This window comes from Liolophura sinensis, chromosome 6 (assembly GCF_032854445.1).
Source record: "Liolophura sinensis isolate JHLJ2023 chromosome 6, CUHK_Ljap_v2, whole genome shotgun sequence".
NCBI classification, from domain to species: domain Eukaryota; kingdom Metazoa; phylum Mollusca; class Polyplacophora; order Chitonida; family Chitonidae; genus Liolophura; species Liolophura sinensis.
Genome location: NC_088300.1, coordinates 33074354 through 33101211, shown reverse-complemented (window position 1 = coordinate 33101211; position 26858 = coordinate 33074354). Strand labels below are relative to the sequence as shown.

Sequence of the window (26858 nt, the reverse complement as noted above, 5' to 3'; positions counted from 1 at the left end):
AGTTGGATGTACATACACGTCGTGCCAGTGTTCACTTGAAAATATGCAATAGCGGCTGTACATACTGAGCAGATATGATTTTGTTTCCATTTGCACTTCCCTTGACATGATCTTCTTTTACTGTATATTCTATGATCATTAATTACATCACTGTATAATATTTACTGTGACTCTTTATAATTGTTCATGGATTATTTTGTTTGACTTTCACATATTTTTTAAGTCTACATATGTAATCAAGTCCTTGACATGTCATTTATCACTACACTAGATGTAAAATATTTATGCTGAACAGATATATATATTTTACTCTAACCCATATTAACGTCTTCCATGCTATTATAGTCAGTACAATACTGTACTGTGTGAAAAGCTGCCAAGTTCAAAGTAGCCTTGGTGGCAAGTATAGACTGTAATAGTAAAAATCCAAGGATCTTCCATAAACGTAACAATCCAGTTCTGTTGAAGGGAGAGCAAATCTTTTCTCATGCAGCTGCACACAGTGATTTTGTTTATTTTCCAATTTATGTCATTTTGGTGGTTGTGGTGGTGTTGCTTTCTGTTGCTTGACTTTAGTGAAATTTTAAAATAGTAATTGGTAAAATTTATTTTTGGGAATAATTTTTCAAAATTTCGATCGTGAAAACAAGTTTTCTTCTTTGGGATTAAATCTAGGCCATTCAGCAGTTATTGTTTTTCATTTATTGTTATAGCCGCAATTCTAACCAAGTGCTTCTCCATGTGGATCGCTCCCTGATTTCTGGTTCCGACAACCATGTAGTAATCATGCTTGGAACAGTTGCATTTAGTTTCAACATCCATGTTGATAACGTCTTTGACAAGGGTAAAACCAGTTCTTGTTATTAATGCTCAAACATTCATCTTTATACATCGAAAGAGTGCAATTTTATAAAGTAATCATTAGGAAGAATAACATGAGAGAGCTATTGACATTCTATTGCTTTCCCCAGAGGACAATCTTTTGTTGGATATTACCTAATTATTGTTATTATAGGGTTGTATAGTGCAGATATGCAGGTAAATATTTGATAAAATATTGTGATATTATGTAGGGTTTGGGGGACATTTTATGGACTTCCCTGTGCAGTGCTGGTACCAAGTATTGCATTGGCATTTGTTTTTACAAGGGAGAAAGGAAACGTGTGAATGCTGTAGTGTACAGCTTACGTCCGTGATGTATCTGAGGCTTCCAGTGTCAAGGCTGTACCTTTTTGTTACCGTCTAGTGTTGCTTTTCTTTGGAACGAAATGGTGCTGGAAACAAGGGAAGATATTTTGAAGTTTGAAGGCGTAAAGTTGCCCCTTCTTTCCGTACATGCATAGGCACATTTTTGTATTGGTGTTGACAGTAATTTCAGTGAATATTGCTTTTATATGTAATTACATGTAGTATTGACACAACAAACAAAGAAAGTACGTATATGCTTGTTGTACACTGTATTTAAACTTGCTGAAGGAACCTGCCACCCTTTTTAGTTTTTTTTTTGTATTGCAAGCAAGGTCTTTAATATGATGATGTTAATTGTCTAAAACCTCTGGAATTTTTGGAATGATTTTTTTATTTCTTCTAAAAAAAGACCTGATGACAAATGATGTTACCACGTATTTACTACTGTTGTTACCGTGCTACTTTTGGAATCCTTGTACCTGTGTTTGACTACCGGTACTGTGGTATGAAATCTGACAGTACCACATGTGGTATACCTAGTATTTCTCCTTGTTAATTGTGATACATGCGCATCACATTGGTATTACTATCCTGACATTGATCAGAGCTGTGGCTTCCATTTTATACAAACCGTTGACTGGTCCGATGTTCAAAATGCTGTAAATGTATCACATTGGGATATTTTTTTTTTTTTTCCTTCAGAATTCAACATGTTTTGATGTCTTATCATTTTTTTTTTTCGTGCAATGTATGATGCAGGCATGTTTATACATGGACTAAATTTCTGTTCCACTGCATTGTTGGGATTTCAGATCCGGTCTGACGATTACAACATACATGTCTTTGGTATATTGTTATTGACATTTCAACTCAAATATTGATGTTGATTTTTTAAAACTAGTGAATTGTCTCAGAAAGCCGTGTTGGACGATTGTTTTCTTTGAAGATGTAGACATTTTAGTTTTATATTAAAATCTAATATCCAAAAAAAAAAAAAAATTAACTTTAAACTGTTACTGTGGTGGACCATGTGATAGGATGTAACACATTGCCGACTAACTGCACAGCGTGGTGTGGCGTACAGCTTTGGATATACATGTACATTGTTTCCTTGTATTAACTATGCAGATGACACGCCGTTTCTCTGATTACAGCATAGTTCCTGGTAACGATTGTTTAAAAAAAGCGTCAAACACAAGTTTGCAATAAGGCCTCCTTAAAGTAAGGTTCAATTTAGTCCGGTAGTTTGGCACGATATGAGAACTACACTCTGTTCAGTGGTTTCTTTCTTGCCAGTTATTCTCAAGGAAACTCCATAATCCTTTGCAACAATGTCTGCTGTTGGTAGTGGGGTAATGCCCCTTGTTTGCATATGCAGAGCATTTCCCCCGGAAAATGTAACTTTAATGCTGGAAACATGTTTCTGTCCCCTTTTAATTCATAGTAAAGTATTTGAATTGGTGGCTATATTACACCTGTTCTATGCCATGTATTGGTTTTTTTTTTTTTTTTTTTTTTTTTTTTTTTTTTTTTTTTAATACACGTTAGGAAAAGTGTAAATTTGAAATTGAAAGCCTATGAGTCGTTTATTATCTCTTGGATTTTTTTTCCTAGTACTTCTTTAAGTGCCATTCTGTCGGAAGTATCCAGTGCTAACCATACATGTAATGGTCTGTCTTAATACAACTGTTGCCATGTTTTTAAGAAACCATTTTTTCTCACCTACAAATCTTGAATTCAGTACCTGTCAGCGCTTTTGCAAATTTGTTAGCGTACCTCATTATGCCAAATTTCTTCACGCATTCTCTTTCTGTATCAGATTTTCGTGCAATAGGGTTGCATTGCTGTTGACATTGTTTTATACAGTTGACATGGAACTAACATGTATTATTATGCAATCTCCATTACTGGCAAACTACAAAAAATTTGAAAGACCAATCAAGTTTCATAGACCTACATGTATATCATTACAACACCGTTTTACATGAATTTGTGCTTAGGCCATGTTACGAAATTTTACACTTTGGATGAAACTAGTCTGAGCCATATGTGTTCATATCTTTGTTTTATTACGGTACCTTGAATGTTTTATGTTGATTATACATGCCAGTCTGCTTTGTGCAATACTGGGATTTGTACTATGGCTGCTCTAGTGGGCTGTATACTTCACCTTACCTGGTTAACTTTTCTTTACCAATCATAGGTACTGGGCTCTGGGAGACTTTTCTTGTACAGATGTATATAAGATATCATAATAAACAAGGGATCTTTTATACCCAATATCTTGACTTGTCCCATTCTTTCTCCAAATCAGTATTTACATGCAACTGCAAAGTGTTTGTAGTTAGCGTAATTCTGCAGAGTGTTTATTTCCGCATATTCTTAGGGCATTATTCCGTGTGGACTGCTAAAATTATACTTTTTATGAAGTGCTGAAATTGACCAATCCAAGCAATGTAGTTTTGTCTCTAAAATCAAATGAAAAAGGTGCATAAATTGCACTGAAAGTTATTCTTTCATACCTGAAAAGGTTGAGGAATTAGGGTAGTGATATGCAGGGGAGGGGAGGGGGGGTGCCGAAAATTAGATCTTGAATCAAGTCCTGAATGTACGAAATTTATGACCCAATCCTGAGCCAAGTCTTACATATATTGACATAGTCAATTCTCGTAACATGAGGCATGAGTGCAAGACCATCTGGAAGTCGCAGCTAATGCTAAATTGCACATGCTAGTCAATTAAGTTTATAAGTGAAGGCAACAGAAGTGCCCAAAATAAACCAGTGTACTGCATCAGTCACCTGTAACCTGACAAACCAGCTGAATCAGGACAACAATTTGAGACTCAAGGATCATGGACTGATTAGCTGTGGTGAGTATGAGCAGGCAAAGTGCCCTAATTCTCCCATTGTTTTTATTTTTTTATTATAGTAGCTTTTGGGGACTCCCTTCTGTTTGGACTGTTCCATTTCTATGGGTCCACTGAATGCCACTATGTGGTTTTGTCCAAACAAACTTGTGTATACTTAGCCAGGAATTCTTACATTTAATTATTCGACTGGACACAAGTTGCTGGTTCAATCCTGGTCTTTGGCTGCAAAGTTGTGGATTTTTTGTGTAGTTTATCACTGTTGATGATGCTCCTGTGATTGTGCTAACCCCACCCCCATAGTTGACGACCACGACACCAAATTTCTTGTGCATACACATTGTACATGAAAGTCGGTAACTTGCAGGTCGGAGGTTTACCTGGGCACTCCAGTTGCCTCCAACCATAAAACTGACTCCCATCACATACTATAAGTAAAAATTATAGAGTATGGTGTTGCAACAACAATGAAATAAATACATCCTTCACTGCTGACCAGACCTTTAGGGAATCAGGAATCTGCTTATCAGAAGAGAGTTGCAACCCAAGTGAAACTCCTTCATCGCCTTTGGTATTAGGTGTGTAATCATCCTGTGACCAGCCCAACGAAACTGCATCAGCATGGCAGGAAACCTTATACTCTCTCTGAACACAGGGCACTAAGGAAAAGTGTCAGAGGGGGAGTGATTGTCACTGCTCTGAGCATATATATGCCAAGATATCAATTTCTAAACAAAAAATATATGAAAAAATCCAAGACAAAACTTTACTTGTGTTGATCAAACAAACTATTATTCCAACCTTTGTTTCAATGTTCCAGTTTACGAACATAACAGTAACAAGTAATATTGACTCTGAAAAAAAAGGAATTGAGCAAATAACAACTGACACAAGATTATCATTCAAATGTGAAACTGGAACTAGAAAATGGATTTATGAATGATAATAATTTACTGAAAATCATCAAAAAAGTCCAAAGAAAGGAAGAAAAAAGGGAGTGGAAAGAAAGGAAAAATGAAATTTATGTTTGGTCAGACTGTCATTGCTGTTAATCATTTTTTTCCCCTATACAAAATGAAAACTTCCAAAATACAACAAACCATTTTCTCTAGGTGGAGCATAATAAGCGCTCAGGAATTCCAGGTGTGAACATTGTTATAATGATTACAGCTGCTTATTACATCAAGTTCCTCTAGGGGCAGTACTGAACTCCTTCAAATGTGTGGCAAGACAATTAGGACATGCTTCCAAGTCCATCAAGTGTATTACTTTCTGGATGGACATGGGCAACGGGTTCTCACACGACCCTTGAAAACGGTGACCACAAGCTTGACACAAAATATTCTTCCTTTCTCGATCACACTGACAGGTTGTGGACTTGCTATTGTACTGGAATGGCATGACATCTTCCTAGCGTGAAACATCAGTGTATACAGTACATGTCCAGATTACAAACAAACCTAAAATAGTGAAGTGAAAGGTTTTGACCCCTTGACTGAAGCAACTACTATTTAATTTTTTTTGTATTTTGCTATGTTTTACTGACAGATCTTGACAATAATTTACAATGTGCACGTCAGATACCGGAAACCAACAAACCACATGACCAGTTCCTTGCGGCTTACGTTTTTCGATTCACCGTACACGAAGTTCTTGCAAGTTTTGTGCAAGGAGGTGTTGATTAAACCACTGTTTTAGCACCGGGGTATTTAGCGAAATTGGCTAGACTTTCAAATTTTAAGTGATCTTTAAGAAATAGATTGACCATAAACCAACCTTCACATATGGCGTTTCAGATATCTGATAACACGTCTACGAGTGAAGACATTCGAAATATAACTTTCAACTGAAATTGTGTTTGTCGAAGCAACAAGTAAGCGAGTCAGGCTGCGACTGTGTGTGTGACAACAACAACGTCAACTTGTCATGATAATTTTGGAACATTTACCACCGGAAATGTTTCCCTACCGATTAAGAAAATTGAAGAAAAGTTTGCAGGCTGCAAATGTTAACTTCTTGCCCTCAGGGGAATGTTTCACTAATGCCAGAACTGTTTCCATAAGTTTTCCTCGACCACGTGAGCATCCTGCCAGATGTTGGGACGTCGTTGCGGAGTTGGAACACGGTAGTATGTCAGTTTGCTTTCGTAACGAACTGTCACCTTGCAAATTTATAAAAACTCCAGGCCTCCGTTGTTGTGGAAGTGAGTCCATCCTTAAATCTGTATTTGTCAGTGATTTTTGTCTTCAGCTATTCCCCTTTCACCTTTAGCTGTTTAATTCATCATCAAAACGCCGTAGCTTTGACAGCTACCCTCAAAACAAACGTTAAGCGGCAAGAGTGGCCAATGACGTGAGAGAACGTGCCATCGCCGTTCCACAGGGTAGAAACGAAAACGTGCAATGGAGACAACCAAGTTTAAATACGCAAGCACCATAAAAATTTACGTTTATGTAAAATTTTACCATCTGTGGCTTATTGTACAAGTGATGTTATCACTAACGTTCCTGTGTTATGAATTTAATTCGTTTTTAAATGCCTATCTTTCACCACGTCTTACCTCTGGCCTCAAAATAGAAATGACCAGCCACCAAACGTTTGCACCCTTGGCATTTACAACAGTAGCCTTCTTTACTCGTGTAAGTGAATGTTAACTGGGCAACTGATTAGAAATGGTATTTTTGTAAGTGTTAAAAAACAAACAGCATCAGTATTGATTTAGGCTGACAGATTTTCTGATTACAGCAATTCGAAACATATGTTTATGGACTGTAATATTACTGTAGCCTAAAATCATTGCAAGCCTAGAATTAACACAGAATGATTATCTAAGTGACTCACAATTAATCCTAATAATGGCTTTGTATCTTCAGTAGACTATCCTATCGTTTCAATGCGAGGTTTGTTTTGCCCCGCAAAGGCTACAAACATGCAACAAAAAAATACAAGTAGAGAAATAAAATGAGCATTAATTTCATGAATTTTTGCTAAACACCAAGGTTGTCTTAATATTAGCTGACGAATGGTTACATTTTCATTCTGTACTTGATCCATGTATTTGAAGTGTACTCTGAAATAATGAAACTCATCTTACTTTCATGTAAACCTGTTTGAATGCGTTTTCGTGCTGAAGAATCCAAATAAACTAGTACCTGGTACTACAAGTGTCGCATTTGAAAGTACGCGGCTTTGTACATGGGAAGGAAGATAACTCCAGGACAATTAGTTCACCGCTACGTTCGCTGTACGAGAAGATGTCTGCTGCAGACGACAATGGAGGCACTCAGGGTGTTCGAGGGGGCTTATTTCCTGCTTATGCATCGGGGAGCGAGCTTAAGACACCATCATCACTTTTCCCAGCGTATAAAGCCCACTCTACTGGCAAATCAAGCGAAGATAAATGCCATGGTAATAGCCGATGTTTATCTTGTATCGAAAACTGAACACGTTGTAATGACTGGACAGGTTTATGTTATGATGTGTTCCGTCAGTTAACCTTACTGTCGTTATGGGTGAAATGGTTTGACCGTGTGTGAATTCACACAGACAGTGTATATCACGCTAAAGTAGCACTTCATATAAAATATAGGAAAATATTGTATAAAATGATGAGTATGGTTTGAAGGAAAATTAAGAAAGATATGCAAAAAAAAAATTCAGTTTTGAGATATAGTTTGTAATCTTTTATAACCCATATGTTGTATGCATATTTTCTGCCAATGGTCAGAAATATTCAGAAACGATGTTACAAACATACCGGGATCAGCTTAGCGCTCCCAGTTCAGACTCTGCCCCCAACAGTGTTGTTTTGACAGCTATCACTGTTGATATCACCATATCAGCTAGCCTGCTTTTTCTCTGGACTGACCTCTGGGGCCCTAGGAAAGCTGTAGTTTACAGCCATTTCTGTGCTCAAAGAGGAAATCTCTGAAGCTTTCTTGTACTTCTGTATACTAGGCCATATTATATACTCTGTATTGAGAGATAAAAGCCAAGCATTTCATTTTATCCTTTAAATATCTGGATGCATCGGTGCCTTTGTAAGGAAAAGACGTCATACTGCTCGATCATAACAGTGGACTCATACTGGAGTAAGTGTCTCCATACTCAGATTTGAAGTCTTGTAGAGGTCCAATAAATTGATACCTTAAACCTGATGTGAAGATAAATCATTCATGTATTTTACAAGTGTCATTCTGGCGCAGTAAGCGTGTGTGTGTGAAATTGCAACCTTGAAAGCATAGTACTACCTGACACCTTGTGAGATGACTGATAATTTAGGCAATTTTTTTTGGTATAAGAATGTGTCAGACATTAATGACTACCCCATCTTTGCACCTGAATTTTGAAATAAGGGACCCAAATAATACATACTTGTATTTGTCAAAAAGTTTATTTATTACTTGTTTGACTGGTGTTTTACGCCATACTCAAAAATATTTCTCTTATTCAACGGCAGTCAGCATTATGGTGTGAGAACTTTGAGGAAACTGGACTAGAACTCATAGTGACCTCATTTGTGAGAGGCTGCTGGGTCATTGGGCCAAGCTGGTACACTGAGCACATGGGCAACAGCCCACACCGCCACCCACCCTTTTTAAGTTCATGTATAAAACCTTAAAATTGTATTATGAATGTATCATATTGTGCATGTTTGGCATAAAAATGTATATCTTCAGTTGTAATTCGTATGTTATTCATAACATTAGTTCCCTACTGAATCTGCTGTCTCTGTGTTTTAGATGGAGCTCTGGACTGGTTAGAAAACCAGAGTTTTGGAAAGGACACTGCAGCTTCTCTAAAGAGAATACAAGAAGAGGCAGAAGACAGAAAAACAAAGCTAAGGTATTGTGAGCTATTTTGTCTTTTAAAAAACAGATGATCTTAGATATCACTGTTTTTATGGCAGAGTTTCTTTCTTTTGCAGAACATTTGCACCTAGTTTTCAAATATTGCTCATTCTGGATTGATTGTGGCTTTTAGCAGCAATTTTTGTTAGGATATCTGCCTGTGAAAATCTGTCTGTATTCAAGGCCACCATACACACACATACTAGGAAGTCCTCCCAGCAATTTCATATTGATCATTCTCTCAACTCTTGTGGTAGACCAGACAGCAGGCAAAACTAAAGGCTAAGTACATTCAGGCTGTAACTGTATGAGCATAAATGTATGTACATGTATATCACTGGTTATTAAGCATTTTCTTGAGTTATGCCCCTTTATTTGTGTGGTTTACTCTGACTGTTCATTCAAAGGTGTACATGTATATTTGCTGAGTATCGTTTGCAAAATACTGCTTGTGAAGTGTTTTCAAGTTACATGTGTTTCGCTAACTGTTTTTAGAGTTTAGGCCATACTTTGGCATTACTGTAGTTATCATCATAATAATGACTGTAAAAAATTGTTATATTTTTTTTTACAGAATATCTGGTGATGAACTCTCCTCTGATGATGTTACAGACAAAGACAATAAAGGTTTGTATTACATAAAGGACTAAAACCTAGTAATTCTCCATTTCCATGAAAAGCAAATGTTTCATAAATATGACCAAAACTTACCCAGTGATAGGGCCTGATCTGTAAGGTGTGGGTGTCTGATTTTGGTACCCAAACCTAATGATAATAGCTATATTTTTAATTCAGTATATCAAAATAATAAACAAATAAATATAAACAACAATGTACCTTACTTCCTTAACCTTTTATATAATAGTATTATAGAGCAATTTTCAGGGTGATTTATACACTTGTTGGAAAACTTGTTGGAAACATTAGTATGTTCGTGTGTTGGGCAATTTCACCAAAAAGTATACTGTTATTAGTCACAGAAGAATGACCTCAGAATATGCTTGAATAAACGTCTCGCAAACATGCAGAAAGGTTGAAGAATTACAGTATAGATTTTTCACTTGGAAATCTTTATGAGGCTATTTATAAAACAGTATGGTCTTAAGTTGTCTGCAACTGAAATCAGAAACTTATTAAACCAACTAAACTTGAAAATATCTACCATGTATGCCCAAACTTTTATCCCAGGCGATGCCCTGACTGAGGCTCTCCCATTTCTGAAACATTGTTATTCATGTAGTAAATTCAGAAAAATGTCCACGCCATGACTAAATCCTTTATTACCCCTACGTGTACACCTACATGTACCTAAAATAGTTTTACAACAAATATTTTGGAAGACACCGAAATTGTATTAGATCCTGGAAAAGGGTGTAGAGCATAGCGACTAGGTGATATGATGGCCGATTTTCGCTCACATACCGGCCACTGTAGATAACACAAATGTGCTCCAGTCTGGTTTGTCTGACATGACTTGGACATCCATGGAATTATGGTAATACCTGTGGAGAATTTGGTGCAGTTTCGCCTTCCACAGATTATAATTTTTTATAGTCCAGCGATAGGCCTACTGGCTGTGACACAAGGATCCATGCAGTCAGGCCAGCTGATTGTGAGTTCCATTGATGAGAACAGTCTGTTGCTCAACACTGGTGAAAGTGACAGTCTAGCTAAGCTTTTATGTTTTAAAAAGGTATCAGCTAAAAGTAAAAGTTTACTAAAAAAATTTAATTAAAGTTTGAATCATGTTGAATGGAAACAAAAATCAAATATAGAAATTCCAATTAAAATTGTATTTGAGTTTTCGTTACGGACTTCAAGGTACGGCATACTGTGGGATATCACACGTGCAGTGCCTGTAGGCGAGGTGTGAACTGAGCTGGAGGGCTGCCCTGTAGCCTTGTAGCCGTTGTAGGGCAGAGGATAGCAGCTCCCTACAGTTTGTGTCACAGCCTGCTGTTTCAGACAATAAAGTAACTAAACTTCTGCATTCTGCGAGGGAACCTCTGGACTTCCTGTTTTTTTTGTTTGGCTTTTGGGAGTGAGGGGTGGGATATAAGCTTTGGCTAACAGCCTTTTAGTTTAGTAGGCATGGCTAAATTAGCAAGTCTCATACGACTACAATCGAGTCCTCTATAATCAAAGGCTTTTTTTTTTATAAGATCTATGGCATTTTTAGGTCATGTACGTAACTTTACAGTACCCTGGATCACTCGTAAAGCCTCACACGGGCATGGAATAATCTAGAAATTAGTTGTCAAAGTACAGCGATTGTCTCCTGTTGTCTATATTGTACACATAGAGAAGCCTCAGGTGCCTGCAGGCAATGTTCCACTGTGACCGCACAAGGTTAACTGTGGCTCGATTGTAGTAGAGTAGATTTTCTGATTTTCGCTTTTCGATGTCTTAAGCGATCAAAATCGATTCAGGGAACGTAAAAGCACCTGTTTGCAGCTTGTAAGGTCCAGCACTCGGACTCTACTTTCATATGTGTGTTTAAAGTTGTAGTAAGTTGAGATGCTTGAGCGGGTCAAGATAAAGGAGGGCAAGTCACCTTCTCATTCCCACATGAAGAGGTGATATGAATTCCGAATTACTTTCATATCACGGGAAACCACTTTTTGTGGCATGCAGCGTTGGGACTTTGAGGACAAAGCAGTTGATGTGACTGAGTTCCATGTTAGTGAATGTAACTGTTCAGAGCGGTTAATGTGGAAGCTAAGCTAGGGACATGGCCAACCGATCTGAAGAGCTATATATTCCTGAATTAACCCATGTTGCTAAGTTTACTGATCTCTTGTGATGGTGGATAGCTCCCTGCTGTGTGCATTGAAAAAAGATTATCTCTCTTGGAAAGCGAGGTGCACTGTCCTAGAATAGGTATTACAGTGTCTCTGAATGGAGAAATCTTACGGGATTTTATTCTGCCTGGCAATTCCATGTCACATGACGTTATAGGAGATTGCATGTTTATGTCAAATAGAAAAGCTTCCACTCTCGGAGATGAACATCCCAGCAGTGAAAACATGTGGATTTATTGTATATATTGACCGGAACCTACAAAACGAAGACACAGAAATGCTCAGATAGGTTTGATCTCGTTGTTGAAATATAAATATACCAGGTCAGCCCTGGCTGTAATACATTTCCGAAGATTTCTGTCATAGAGCAAGTTTTTCTGGTTCCAACACAGGTGGTTTTATCTTAGGAGAAGGTGAAACTAACCTGCTCAGTACGTTCAGGTGTGTCAGCTTCACTTGTGGAGCTATGAAGCAATAAAAGTATGCAGTATTGGACCCCATATCCTGCAGGATCAGGGTAGGTGACTTGTGGCCAGGTGGTGGAGAAACATGAGAGTATCTGGTGCTGTCCTTTAAATTTTTCAAAAATTGTTACTTTTTTGTATACTTCTCACCCACAGATATTCCAATTCTGGTAACGTGCTTGTCCAGTAGGGAGTATATGGTATTTAATGGAATTCTGATTTTTGGGGTTTTTTTTTCAACAGAGCAAAAGCGAAAATTTGAATCTGAAGATGATGAGGCCAGACAGTCCAAAAAGAAGAAAAAGAAAAAACACAAAAAGCACAAGAAAAGAAGTCACAAAGAAGATAGTGATGAAAGTGAGACTCTCAAAGAGAAGTAAGTTGTTCCAGTAATAGTATTAATGGCAATCAAAGGATGGAGATAACTTTTTGTTTTTGTTGTAGTGGTGAAATGTAGAAAGACTTGGGATACAGTCTTTACATGAAAGACATGTCCAGATTGTAGATGCATTTGGTTTCATGTAGTTGGAAAACAAATATTTGTTGGCTTTGGGGATAAAGTATTTCCACTGTCCTGAAGTTTTATCTGGGTCTGTAACATCAAGTATTAAATCAATAGCCACAGAAAGCATCTGTCATACATCTGTCATACATCTGTCATACATCTGTCATACATCTACGTAGGGAACAGATCAGTCACTGAAGGCTCTTACTGGCTCTATGGTATTTAGTGTCCTGCAGGTGAACCAACAATGTGGTTGGGTGTTACGGTCTAATTCCAATTGCCTAACAAGTAATTACAGCCTAAGATCAGGAAATCCATCTGTGTATGCTAGTTTCCTGCTCACTTCCGTCCACCCGTAATCATAGCAGTTGAAATATACTACGAATAGTGTGCTGAAGAATACTGGTCAAATCAACTGAAATTTATAATAGATGTTGTATTTGTGATGCAAATAATGCATTTGATTTGATTGAAAAGCAGAAGTACTCAGGACAACCTGCATGCTGTGACTGCTATTTAAAAGCATTTCTTCTTTCCAGGCAGACATTTTTCAAACCTGAGCAGGGTAAGATATTTGTGGAGGATGTGTCGTGGCTGACGGCTGGAGATGCCTATCGTGTGGACAGGGCAGCTGATCCCAACAACCTGACGTATGGTTCTCTGTACAAGCTGCATATCGCCAAGTATCACAGACTAGGCAGTTGCTGTGTGGGTCTAGGAGAAGGGCAGACTCTGTCGTGGCTGGTGAGATCTAGCAAGACTAGCAAAAAACAGAGGTCCCGCAAAGAGCGCTACTTTGCCAAGGAAAATGTCAAAGTGTTGAGAACATCTGAGGCCGTGCCGTGCACAGGTGTAATGAGTGCCTCGGGAAGTGATGGTTTAGTACATGTACCGCAAACCAAAGATTCAGATTATTACCCTCTTGAAAATGTTAACACCCAAGAATTTTACAAAATCTTAGATATGTCTAAAAGTGTTAATCCTTTAGGTGTGTATGATTCCTCAACTTGCTCCTATCTGCAAGGAAAATCGACAGAGAAAATGGCAGATGTTAAGGCAGTTGAGAATCCCACTGTTCTTCCTTCAGAAGTCAGTAGTGCCAACAAGACGGCAGTTTTCAACAAAGCCCTGAGGGAAGATCCCCATGACATTATATTATGGCTAGAGTTTGTGAAATTCCAAGAGACAAACTCTCTACTAACAGCTGGCAGCATTGCGGGATCAGAAATGGATAAACTTCGAAGCAGTTCTGCCCATATTGCGGAGAAGAAATTAGCAATCCTTCACAAAGCTCTCCAGTCAAACCCTGCCTCCATTGAGCTTAAGATGGCAGAACTGGAGTTAAGTAGAGAGATATTGGAACCTCAGGAAATCGGCAAGCAGTGGGACCAGCTACTCTTTGTACATCCGGGAAACATAACTCTGTGGCTACATTACATTTTGTTTGTACAGTCCAATCTGAGCCAGTTCACGGTAGCTAAGACGGTCAAGTGTTACCACAGGTGCCTGGCCAAGCTGTCATCTGTGATGTCAGAGGATGTACACTTAGTAGATAAGGACCGGCCCATGGAGGAGGATCTACTAAGTAAGTACATTTACATCTCTGGAAATTGCTGAAACATTTACATGTTGACATGTCCATGTTTGGAGATACTCTCATAATATCAGTGGCCTGTCTTGTCAGTCTTTAATTGATCACCCACTAATAAACATAGCATCAGTCAGAACAGCTTCATTGCCCAGTTTCTTATCAGAGAGCCAATTAAGTGACAGAAATGCCTAGGAGACAGGGAAAATTCATATACGAAATATTATTGGATGGTTTGCTTCATATGATTCATTTGAAAACTCTAACAACAGGATTGACTCCATGTGATATCAGGATAAGTTGGCTTATAGTGGGAAATGAAGCTGTATTTATCAGTGGGTGTCGTGATGTTTATCAATCTGTACTTGTTTGTTGTAGTTATTTTCTACCAGTACTGCTGTTTCCTGAAGCAGACAGGTCACACGGAGAAGGCAGTGGCCTCCCTGCAAGCCCTGGTCGAGTTTAACCTCTTCAGCCCGGAACTTGTGAAGGGAATTCCTCACACAGAAAAGGTGACGGTCTTTGAGAGTTTCTGGGACAGTGGTGTTTCACGGTTCGGAGAGGGAGGGGCCAAAGGCTGGGTTCACTGGGTGCAGAACAGAGATGCCCTCCCAGACATGACCAGCAGTCAAGGTAAGGCTGATAATCAATGTAGTCATGAAGTGTTGCGTTAACCTCCATCAGGCTCTGCCTGGTTTTCTTTCACCATAATGCTGTCCACAGTTGTATAAGTAAAATATTCATGTGTTCAGTGTAAAAGACCATATAATAAATAACTAAATAAATATTGTTAACCTCCATGTAAAGATGCATTTCTGTGATGCCCACCTTCAGTACTTTACATATGTGTGAAATACAGTATTTGAGTTCGTTGATTTTATGATAGTGTGTCAAAATACATTGTATCCTCAATGATAATGTTTAAAACATTCCCAGCAAATACAAATAGATAACAATAAAAATATGAAATTACACAAGTTTAGGGTGTTGCTGTTGTAATGTTTAAGTTATTAAAACCTGAAGTTGTAGAGTTACCATGCAGTAGGAGGGGTTTGATCTCTTGAGCGCTTGTCCTTTCGTAAGCCAATTCTAAAAAACGTGTTTACATTGGCTTACGGAAAAAGTTTTATACAATTTGTTCTGAAGAATGACCTGTTTGACCCTCTGTCAACTTTTATATACTCTCCTTAGCACAGTCACTCTGTCTGTAAACAGAAACTAATATCATTTTTATTTTGGGGAATAGTTGAAAGTGAAGAGGCCGAAGAAGCTATCCTTGCCAAAGAACAGCCGGTGTGGAAAACCTGGCTTGAGATGGAAACTCACAGAGAAAGTGTTCACTGGTTACCATGGAGACCAGATTTGAGTGAGAATCAAACAGAAGAGGACTGTGAAGATCCTGACAGGCTGGTGCTGGTTGATGATATCACACCCGCTCTATTCACCTTCAACCAAAAAGAGTTACACTTTGACCTCATTCTAGTGTTCCTGCACTTTATAGGTGTTGAGGTGAAATGTTTCCACAGCAGCAAACTGTTGGATCACCTTGAGAAATCACAACTGTTTCTTCAGAATGTGAATGATGCATCATCGTCTTCCACAGAAAACATTGGCTTTTGTTGGAATAATTCCTTATTTGTAGACAGTCTGAGAAATTTTGTACGCAACATTGTGAAGCAGTCAATGGCATTTGCCTCTGGTGTTCACAAGACAAAACTAAGCCTTTTACAGCTGGAGTTTGAGGTCCAGGTTGCAAAAGTAACTTGTGATCAGAAACTAGATAAAACCAAATATAAAGAACTAAGAAAATTAGCCAAAGGTTGTCTGAAGGAGGAACAGAATAGAAACAACCTACAATTGTGGACTTGGTATGCTAGACTAGAACGCTCTTTAGGGAAAGTAGATGAAAGTATAAGAGTTTTGGAGACAGTGCTGTCTATGCAGCCAGGAAATGAACTCTCGCAGGACAGGGGATATTCAGAGAAAATGGGTCTTTATGACTTGTACTTGACTTATATTCAGATTCAGTTTGGTATTCCAGAGTGCCTGGAGTTTACACTGGGGAAAAGAAGGCCAGCTCCCTCGCCAGAAGCCATCCAGTGTGTAGTAAATACTGTAGAGTGTTTGGCCGAAGGAGGCAAGTTTAGCAAACCCGAAATCGTGTCAAAGAAACCTTCGCCTATTTCTGTATTAAAAACAAAAAGAAAACTCAGTGACCTTCAGAAAAAGGTAATGGAAAATTTAATGGATAATCATAGGGTTGAAGCTGTTGACCAACAGACAACGGAGTACCTTGTTTTAACCTCCTGTATGGCCATGTATGAATACTGTACAAGTACATTTGATGCTGTGACGAAGTATTACAGTGGTCTCGTGAGTGAATGTGATAGAACAATAGCCTCATCGTCATTGGAAGAGCAAAAAGTATTGGTGGAGGTAAAGCGAAAACTGTACATTGATTGGCTTAAAATGGTAATTTTCCACCAGACGACATCAGTGTGTCCTCTGTCCAGGCTGCAGGCTGTGCTCGACTCCGCCCTGAAGAACTTCCCGGAGGATAGACAGTTTCTGCAGCTGTTTGTTGCTGTGGAGACCCAGTCCTTCATTACAGGGCGACTACGGCGATTCTTTGATCGGGCTGTCAGAGAAAGTAGCACGCCATACCCAGCGGTATTCTACTGTCTGGCTGAAATCAAAAGGCACTTGGCTTTGTTAAAATCTAAAAGAGGTAAGTGCATGTGAAAGCTTGGGGAAATTATTAATTTATTTATTTGATTGGTATTTTACGCCGTACTCAAGAATATTTCACTTGTACAATGGCAGCCAGCATTTTGGTGGGTGGAAACTGGGCAGAGCCATTGAGAAGCTGGGTGAAATTAAAATGAGTTCATGCATGTACAGTTTATCTAACACATAACTGAAGAATTCTTTGTAAGTCAAGAGATCTGCAAGCAACCAAGCTTGTCACATTTTAAATAAAAGGAAGAGAGGCCAAAAACACCCAAAAAAGATACATGAAGTAAGCATTACCAGAAAGAATAAGGAAAACATTATCCAAATACACGCATTTGTACATGATAACGTCTTCCATCTTTTCTCAGTGAAAGTGATTTTGACAACAATGTTACGATGTAAAAACATACACCATGGAAACATTGAATGAATGAATGAAGGCATGAGATTTAACGTCATACTTAGCAATTTTTCAGTCATATGAGAACAAGGAGCCATTGGGTGTGTGTACATATGCTGTGTCTCCTTTTGGCAAGGCAAGTTCATGCGAGTCAAGTGCTGTCGCCAATGAAGCATCATGTCAAAGACACCACACATGACACCCCAACCAGTCACATTATACTGACACCAGGCCAACCAGTCCTGTTTCCTTGATCTACCCTCTCGGTGGTGAGCGCCAACGGAGGCAGACATCAGGGCAGACCCCCCATACTATTAGGCCCAAAAAAAAATGGGCTGTACTTTGACACTCAATATCTCCGAAACCCTCTTACGTCAGCTTCTAAAAATTTACACACTCAAAAGCCATTATGTCCTAAGTATACAGACCAGATTTCAATTTCATCCTTTAAGATTTCTGTTCATGGGACCAAAATCAAAATAGAGTCAAAAATGCATGTTCCAGTCATTTCAAAATGATGTTCTACCTTGTTTTACTTGAAAAGGTGATCAATTCCTCATTGGCCGCAAAGAAAACCATCTTGATTCAGGAAAACTTGTGCCTGTCTGGCAGAAGGGTTTCTCTGACACTAGAGCCAGACAATTTTTCCAGACGACACTTGATTGACACGTGTCACACAGGTGTAGCGTGCGCTCTACTCATGAAACCTGAGGTGATGCAGTGTGGGTCACCGGAAACGTGCGTTTTTGTGTTTTCATTTTAACCCTGTGTACAGACTACTCGAGCTTTCAAGCCTTGAAAATTGGTCAGTATATTAACAAAATGTTGCCATTTGAATGTTTGAAAGGGTTTGAACAAAGGATAATGGAGCAATGCAGCATCAAAGTATGGCCCATTTTTTTATGCCCACCCTATGTATACATGTATATGGTATAGTTTGAACAAAATTAAAACCTTCCTTTTTTGTTACCAGCATAGAAGGAGAGTTATTCATTTCAAGGTGAAAAATCATGTACTACCTAGTTACATGTACTTTACAAGCATAATCATGTTTAAAGGGAAACAGAATCAATGCTGATTGGCTGACAATGGAAATAGGGTTTTCTGGGTTAAATCTTGTGGCCTTGGTCATTCTAGAATGACTGTACCACGCCCAAAATTTAGCTTAAGCAAGCCTTAGCCTGGACATCACTCAATCAGAATCGATTCGGTATCCCTTTGACCTGGCAAAGATCCCCCTAAAAAGAGTGCGCAGACACTGGTTTAATTCTGTTATCTGCAGACTGTTAGCATTATTATTTTGTCCTGTTCAGGTATTGATTGCTCATGTATCCAGTTGTATACATGCATACTATCTACCCCCAGAGTCATCAGACTCCCCAGTGAGAGGTGAGACAGGGATCCTCCACAGGCTGAGGTCTTTACTAGAGAGGGTTCTCATCAACCTCAACTCACAGAACTGCGTCCTGCTCTGGAGACTCTACATGCATATTGAGGTTAGAAATTACAATGTTAATACATGTGTAAGCCAGATCAAATTGTGCACAAACCAACCATGTTAAAGGCCCCCTGCCAACTGTTCCATGTCCCTTGGGTAAAACAAGGCCATGTAACACAGGCATTATAAACACCAATTTAATTTGCTGTTTTATGGGTAGAATAAATCTTTTTTCAGTGTCAGAGGAGGGTATAAAAATAAAAATGAAACCTGAAAATTGTTGAATTTGTAGAAAATTTGGACAGTCTCAGCAGTATTTCTTTTTGAAGACATATTTATTGGAAAGCAGGAAATCGTAAAGACATCAAGAATCGTAAAGACGTCAAGAATCGTAAAGACGCCAAGAATTGTAAAGATGCCAAGAATCGTAAAGACATCAAGAATAGTAAAGACATCAAGTAAAAAGGTTGATTTTCAGTTATGTTTCTATTCCGTTTTGGATTTTTTGGTGTTAGCACGTCCGTAAAACACGAAATAAAATTGGTGTCGCCTATAAAATGGAAATAAGATCAGTTTTCCTGAGTTTTCTCTGTTGACAGCTTGTAAAAATTCTGATGTAAGTATGTAATACATTGTTGAATATATATATTATACTGGTCATACTGAAAAAAAATGTCTCAGCCATTTCGTTTTTTGTTGGTTTTTTTTTTCACAAATTTACTAATGTTTTGACTATTTGACTCATGTTATGCATGCTGCACATGAGAATGTTTGTTGAACAACCAGTTCATCCAGAGACTATGAGTGTCTTGTGGATTCAGAGTTTAAAGCAGAGAAATTCATTTATAGCACAGGACATGCAAGCCGATTCACAGCATTTGGTACATTACATCTATTTCGTGTACATACGAAGTTCAGAGGAAGTACCGGCTTGAACCCTGGCATCACTGTTTTAGCAGCTATATTGATGTCAATTTTGTACCATGCACCTTCTTTGTTATGTTGATAACTATTTAGTCTTAAAACCATTATGATTTTTGAACTTTACAGGTTCAGTTTGGAGAAAGCAGTCGTGCTAAGGGATTGTTCTACAGAGCTCTTCAGAAATGTCCTTGGTCAAAGGTAAGAATAATATATGGGTGCATGCCAAGAGACACTTATTAATTTATAATATGATCATATGTTTTATTACATGTGTACAAGCTACTCTATGTAAGGAAGACCTACAGTACCGGCCAGTCCACTACAACAGCCCATGCTGAAATCCACAAACTAGTTCCACAAACCCCAGTTCTGCAGTGCTTCGTGATGTTGCGACTGCCCTTCAGAAACATAACAAAAACTTCTACATTTGTTTAAACATGAATCATAGAGACCAGAAATGACGTCACAATTGCCTAAAAATTATGGTATACAAGCATAGGACATTTTCCATACTACTTTACATTGGACAGTTGTCAAGTTTTATATTTATGTTCTGATACTTCATGAGATACTAGTAATAGTAGAGATCAATGACACAATTAGCTATCTGTTACCCATGGCAACGGCATTAAAACACGATCCTGCACAGTTACGGTTGAATACCATGAATATTTTTAGCGTGAGAGGTGGAGAGGCGCCCATGAGGCGCGTTTTGTGTATTTTTACAAGTGTAAGTAATGTCTTTGGCTGTATCCCTTCACGGACTTGTATATAGCGTGGTGCTGTACATGATGTCTTGTATGACGTCGGGTCTTGTTGCATGACCTAGGAACGTTAATGGGAACTAAGCCTGTGGTATGACAACATCCTGCTGACCGTGGACTCTTTAAACAAAGGATTTCTTTGTTGATGGCATGGCATCTAGGTGTGAAGTATCAAAAGTTTTATCACTGAAATCCCGAAATTGTAGAAATAATAAAGTCTAGGCTTGTGTTTTTCTTTTTTGTTCGTTTCAGACATTATACAAGGATGCTGTGTCTCTCTTTCCTGAACAACTTCAAGAGTTGGTGGACTTGATGCTGGAGAAAGAGATTCGTGTTCAAATCCCAGTGGAGGAAATTCACATTTTGAGAGGTACATCGGAGGAGGTTGCTTCTGAAAATGGAGCTTTGGAGGGAGAGCTGTACACAAAACTTGTGAAAGATATCCATGACGAGAGTTAGCATTGTTCAAACATCCACATCCAGAACTGAAAGCGGAAGTCTGAAATACTTTGATGGATGAAACTAGAAATATGTAGTAGAGCATTTGACAATGGCCGAATGTGCCCGTTTGGTCGGCAGACTGGAATTTCCATAATTATGGATACTGGTACACAACGTTTCTGTATGCCAATTGCTCAGACTGTTGCAAAAGCTTGATTTCTAAGCAACAAGGGAAAGTATAATATATATTTTGTATGTAAGGAGTAAGATCCTGTGTGTCTTTATTCTCGTTAAGATTTGTAGGTGAAGTGTTATATTTATGAACAACATATTTGTTTGTTCATGTATGTCTGTTCGGTTGGCCTATGAGGCAAAGTCTGTCAGCAACCTGCGTATGGTCATGGGTTTTCCCCGGGCTCTGCCGAGTTTCCTCCCACTATAATGGTGGTCTCCAGCGTATAAGTGAAATATTCTTGAGTATGTCATAAAACACCAATCAAATAAATAATAAATCTAATCGTTTGGGTTTTAAAAAGAGTAGGCCTACTCAAAAATTTCACTTTGACAACATTTATCACCATGTGTACAAGTAGAAATGTGTCAATTTTTCCTGCTTGCTACTGGGTGGAGGTAACAGGGTGCGGAAAAAATCAGCTGCCTTTAAATGTCGAGGTACGTGTAAAACCTCCTCACTTCAGGCCACAGTAAATCAGCGATATAAGGATTGATGTGTGGGACAGTTGAAGCGGTGATTTGCAGGTTGAATGTTGAATGAAGCAACAAGTTCTGTATTTCTTAGTATTGCATGTAAATATATACTGATGGATGAAATACCAAGTGATATAAATGAACCTAGATTGTTTTTGGTTGCTTCTTTGCTAGGGTCTTGTCGCTGTCAACATTATGTCCTTCATAATACACCGCAGCCTTCTTTCTCCACACATCCTTCGCCATGATGTGATGTATTGCTGATGTCTCCACCCAGTCATACTATACTGACGCCAGTTCAACAAGTACTGTGTTTACCTAATGCTGAGCAAGAAATTACCAAGGTTATTAGTTATGAAGTCATAGGTCTGAACAAAGGGTGATCCAGTGCTGAATATGGTTGTTGTACTAGTGATGCAGAGGCTCACACCATCAACCATCTAGGGGAGTTAACCTGAGTGAACATTAGCTGTTTTGAACCCTTATCTCATACTGATAAAGCCTACCGCTATCTGTTTCTATTACAAATTGAACCTAGTTTATAGGTGGTAACACGGGACTCACTGGCTGAGTGGTTTACGTGCCAGAGTGACAGTGACCCAGGAGCCTCTCACCAATGCGGTCGCTATGAGTTCAGGTCCAGCTCAAGCTGGCGTTATCTTCAGTCATACCTGGGAAGGTTTTTTAGCAAACCTGTGGATGGTCGTAGGTGTCCCTCAAGCTCTGCCTGGTTTCCCCCCTCCATAATGCTGGCTGCCGTTGTATGAGTGAAATATTTTTAGTATGTCGTAAAACACCAATCAAATAAATACAGGTGGTAATACTGAAAAAAAGAGCTAGGCTAAAACCATCCTAGCTCATCAGAGACGGACCAGACTTTTTTTTTCTTTTAGTTTATGCTCATATTTTGTTTGACTACTCAATATCTGAACAAGGATCACTGATGAAAAACTCAAAAGAAAACGTAGAAAGACCTATACATATATTATGACATTTGATTTTCTTTTTTATTTCTTCCAATCAAAATAAAGGCAATTGTACAAATTTTGTATGAAAATGTGTGACATATACTTACTATTTTAGATACGAACCATATATAAATGGGTGATAAAAATATTACCATCTCCAGCAATGACTTGTGTAAATACAAAAACAACAAAAAAATCCATGTACTTACATGTACAGGTGTATTAAAATCTTACACTGTCATGCTAAATCCTCCACATATCCAACTACAGACATACTGTATTTCACCTTATGTTTATCATGTACAGATACACTTTCAGATGGACAGAGGCCTTAAGTTACCCTTATTGGAAATTAATAAAACTTCACAAAAAAGTATGAAGTTTCTATAAGGTCTATGAACCAAGCAGAATCAAGCACTGTTTTAAATGAAGAAAGCTAAAAAAATTAAAGCTGTGAAACTGGGGAAATACGGCAGTTCATGTTATGATGTATCATTGCAGAATGGTTATCTGATCCAGATAAGCTATTACATATACATGATTTTTTGTGAAGATTACAGTCCTTATTTCCCTGTACTTGAACAAAGCAGTTTAGTTTTGAATTATATCTTCAAGTGCGTGTATTGTGAGTTTGCTTTTTAATGGTTGAAATTGTGGAGGATTTAGAGTACTATCTTAATAGTGTTATCACTAAAACTCAATCCATATATTCAAAGACACAGCCACATATATAAGACAGCAGTTGGACAATATTTGATTCAACATGCATCTTAGTCATATCTTTTTCTTCTAAAAACTGCGGCAGGAGAATTCCATGTGCCGGAGAACTTCATTTGAATACCCACATAAACACTGCACATTCACTGTACATGTCACATTATACATATCTGTATAAGCAAACACTTTTCAATAATGCAAACGTTACTGGTATTAAAATTCTTCATAATTTCACAGTTAGATCTGTTTACATTTCCTGAATCTTCCAATATCTTATGACTGAGTGGAACAATCCGGAAAAAAAAGTCACGACTAATGAATCTCTGAGTCAAAGAATTGTATGATATCACCATGGTAACGTGGATCAACCCATGTTCTTCATTGGCATTTTGTGTCCAACAGAGACATACCAATCAATGAAAACCCCAAGGACAGCTCAATGAATGAACCTTAAAACCATACAGGTAAATCTTAGTCTGCTTTAGATTAGAGATATCATTATCACATACCTTTAACGAAGAATATACTTATACATGTATAGTAAAAATGTTTACAACGCTGAATGTACAACAGATAAATTCACCTAAAATCATGATCACTGAATGCATTCATTTACTTATAAATGCTAAAGGCCTTCAATATATTAGAAGATATATTCTGTATGTAGCAAAGTATTTTACATGGTATGAAATGCCAAACTCAGAAATTGCGTACTAGAAAAAATGAATGTACATGTATTTCATGTACTGATAATAATGTGTATGACGAGAATCCAGCAACAGCTTTACAACTCCTTTTCAGATACCCTTAACTTTTCCAAGTTTTCGCCTTCCAAGAGGTAGTCCATATAGCCAACAATGGGGTACTTGGCTAGGTATGTTCCGGTGTACACATCATCTAGAGATTTTAGGTCACTGTCTGATAACCCAGTCTGAAAGACAGCATAGGCAATGTGAACTCACCATGTGTACAAGTAGGAATGTGTCAACTTTCTGCACTTTCGAACTAAACTCTGTACTTGATACATGTATATTTGCCAGTTGGACAAGCAGAAAAAAGAAACAATATTTATTTATTTGATTGTTGTTTAATGCCATGCTCATAAATTTTTCACTTACATGATGACAGTCTGACAGTGGTAATCCACCAATCTTCGACGAATTTGTGAAAAACTTATCCAAGTGTGATGTACTGATTTGTATGACTTGAGGTCAACTTGGGGTGTAATTTGTTAATGACAAGTGGTCATCATTGCTTACTGTCTACACCAAGCCTCCAAGAACTAGAGTAGGGAATGTGGAAATTACCTAGAAATACCACTAGTAACACTGTCTAAAAGTCTTGACAAGGCAAAACTGGGTTTTCATTTAACATGCTTTATTTTTATGACCACACAATGTGAAAATTTTACCCGTATAAGATTTATTTTATCTGACTTGTTTAATGCCAAAGTTTGATGCTTGAAATTCTTTTTTCCTAAATACAATTGAAGCCAGTTTCATGGGAGGAGAAACCAAAAGTACCCATGCTATTCAGACCATGCAGGTAAATCAGACCAGCATTTGGCAAGCTGCTGATGAACTTTCCCACAAGTGACCTAGAGATACACGCAATACTACTGCAAGGCAAGAAGTCTTCAAGCTTTGACATAAATTCAGGTGGTCACTTTACACAGACTCCTTGTGAGGGCTCATGACTTACTATGTCATGAGTGAGGTTTTCCAGGTCCAGTGACATCAAGGCCGAGGCTCGCGTGGAATCTCGTCCAACCAACACATTGTATGGGGCACCTTTGCCATAAAATCCTGCGATCAAATACATACATTGTGTAAATTCCGTTTGTGTTTCTGAATGTGCACACAACAAATCAATACTTTCAACATGCATCTTACAGGCTATTTAGAACCAAAGTGTCCCTGGTTTAGATCTTAATCAGCAATTTTCAGAGTATAATCCTATGTTGTTACTTAAGATTCATTGGAGATGTACATGTTATCCTAGCTCTGAGATCAGTTGGCCATGTTCCCAGTTTAGCTTCCACATTAATCGCTCTGAACCATTACATGCATTAACCTCCAACTCGGCCCTGCCACCCGTGCTGTCTCGTAAGTGCCAATGCTGTACGCCTCAAAAAGAAATGTCCCGTGATCTTAAAGCAATTCTGAATTCATATCATCTCATTATGTGGTAATAATAAAGACCATAACATCGCAAATAACACAGATGTAACCGATGCACGCGCTCGGACAGCATTAGAACTTCGCAAGCTGCCATTTTCAAATCATATGACTTGGCTGCTGGATGGACTTCGCTGCTTCTCTCAAAATTAAAATCACCTTTTTTTCACAATACAACTGATTATAGTTCATTATTAACACACAAATTAAAACAACAATTTGTCAATCACCGTTTATATGGTGTACATCTCACTGATTTCAATGAAATCTTTCCACGAGTTTATCTTTTTCCGGACAATGCTGACTGCAGCCAACTCTACTTGCTAATAGCGGTTAGCGAAGTTTGCTTTGCCGCCGATGTAACACAGACATCTGTGTTAATTGTGACACTGTGGTCTTTTTATTATTTCATGAATAACTAGATGAAACGAAGTAAGAATTACAGAAGAATTACAAAAAACACTGTACATCTTTGACATGTTGAGGACAGCTTACTCGAAAATACCGAGTTCCAGGTTAGTAAATGTAAGAGTACATATCTGTATTTCTGAAAGATAAGCTGGTTAAGAATGAAACAGATCTCAGATCTAATGCCATCCATGTGTACAAGTATCGAAACCTTCTGAAACAGGTTATCGGGTTTTACTCACTTTTCTCGGAAGACACATCAAATACTACTCCCTTAATACCAATATAGATTGGCTCATCTTCCTGAAATAAAAATCAAACTTTATTTATTGCATGCTTTGCTCCCAATCAATCAAAAAAACGACAAAATGTGGAAAGTAGGCCCCTACCGGTACAACAAATATGCTTAATTTTTTGTTTTACAAAAGAATCAATTTACATGTATTTCAGTATTTAATTAATACCTCAAATTGTAATCAGGATTCAGATAACAAGACAGATACATGTTGCACATGTTAAGCTTTGAACCTTTCTGGAAGTCGGAGCCCGAAATATTTCTGTAAACTTACGTTTCTCAACTTTTTGCACTCTACATGGCACACACGTTACGGATCCATAAACTCATTACGCGCACCCACTTACATTTGATCCATCATAGCGACTTATTTCCTCAGCAGTAAACATCTTCACGGGCTCTCCGTCCTTATTCGGTTTGATTTCTATCTTCAAGGGTATGTATTTCTCTGTTTCACTCCATACTACAACAGATAACACTGAAGAGAGCAGGCAAAACCAGATCGCCTTCATCCCGCTAGCAGACATCTTTACAGGCTATGTTGACATTTGTGATAACTGTTTTCATTGGATGACGAGAATCTAAAAGCCAATCAAATGACTGGTTACATTCAGCCGGCTT

At 38.2% G+C, this 26858-nt stretch overlaps 2 protein-coding genes across 2 annotated transcripts; one reads left to right on the top strand and one right to left on the bottom strand.

Moving 5' to 3' along the window:
- Positions 1-7310: 7310 nt before the first annotated feature.
- On the top strand, positions 7311-21223 carry LOC135467981 (nuclear exosome regulator NRDE2-like). The gene is made up of 10 exons (XM_064745955.1): positions 7311-7464; positions 8799-8901; positions 9481-9533; positions 12415-12547; positions 13216-14261; positions 14643-14897; positions 15511-16992; positions 18763-18893; positions 19886-19957; positions 20776-21223. The coding sequence occupies exons 1-10, from the start codon at positions 7311-7313 to the stop codon at positions 20980-20982; spliced, it is 3636 nt and encodes a 1211-aa protein (XP_064602025.1). The 3' UTR covers positions 20983-21223.
- Positions 21224-22650: 1427 nt separating this feature from the next.
- Positions 22651-26759, bottom strand: LOC135468267 (neudesin-like). Its single transcript, XM_064746421.1, has 4 exons — positions 26585-26759; positions 26185-26245; positions 25059-25162; positions 22651-24288 (listed from the first exon to the last, which is right to left on the bottom strand). Exons 1-4 carry the CDS (start codon positions 26747-26749, stop codon positions 24142-24144), a joined length of 477 nt encoding a protein of 158 aa, XP_064602491.1. The 5' UTR covers positions 26750-26759; the 3' UTR covers positions 22651-24141.
- Positions 26760-26858: the final 99 nt, after the last annotated feature.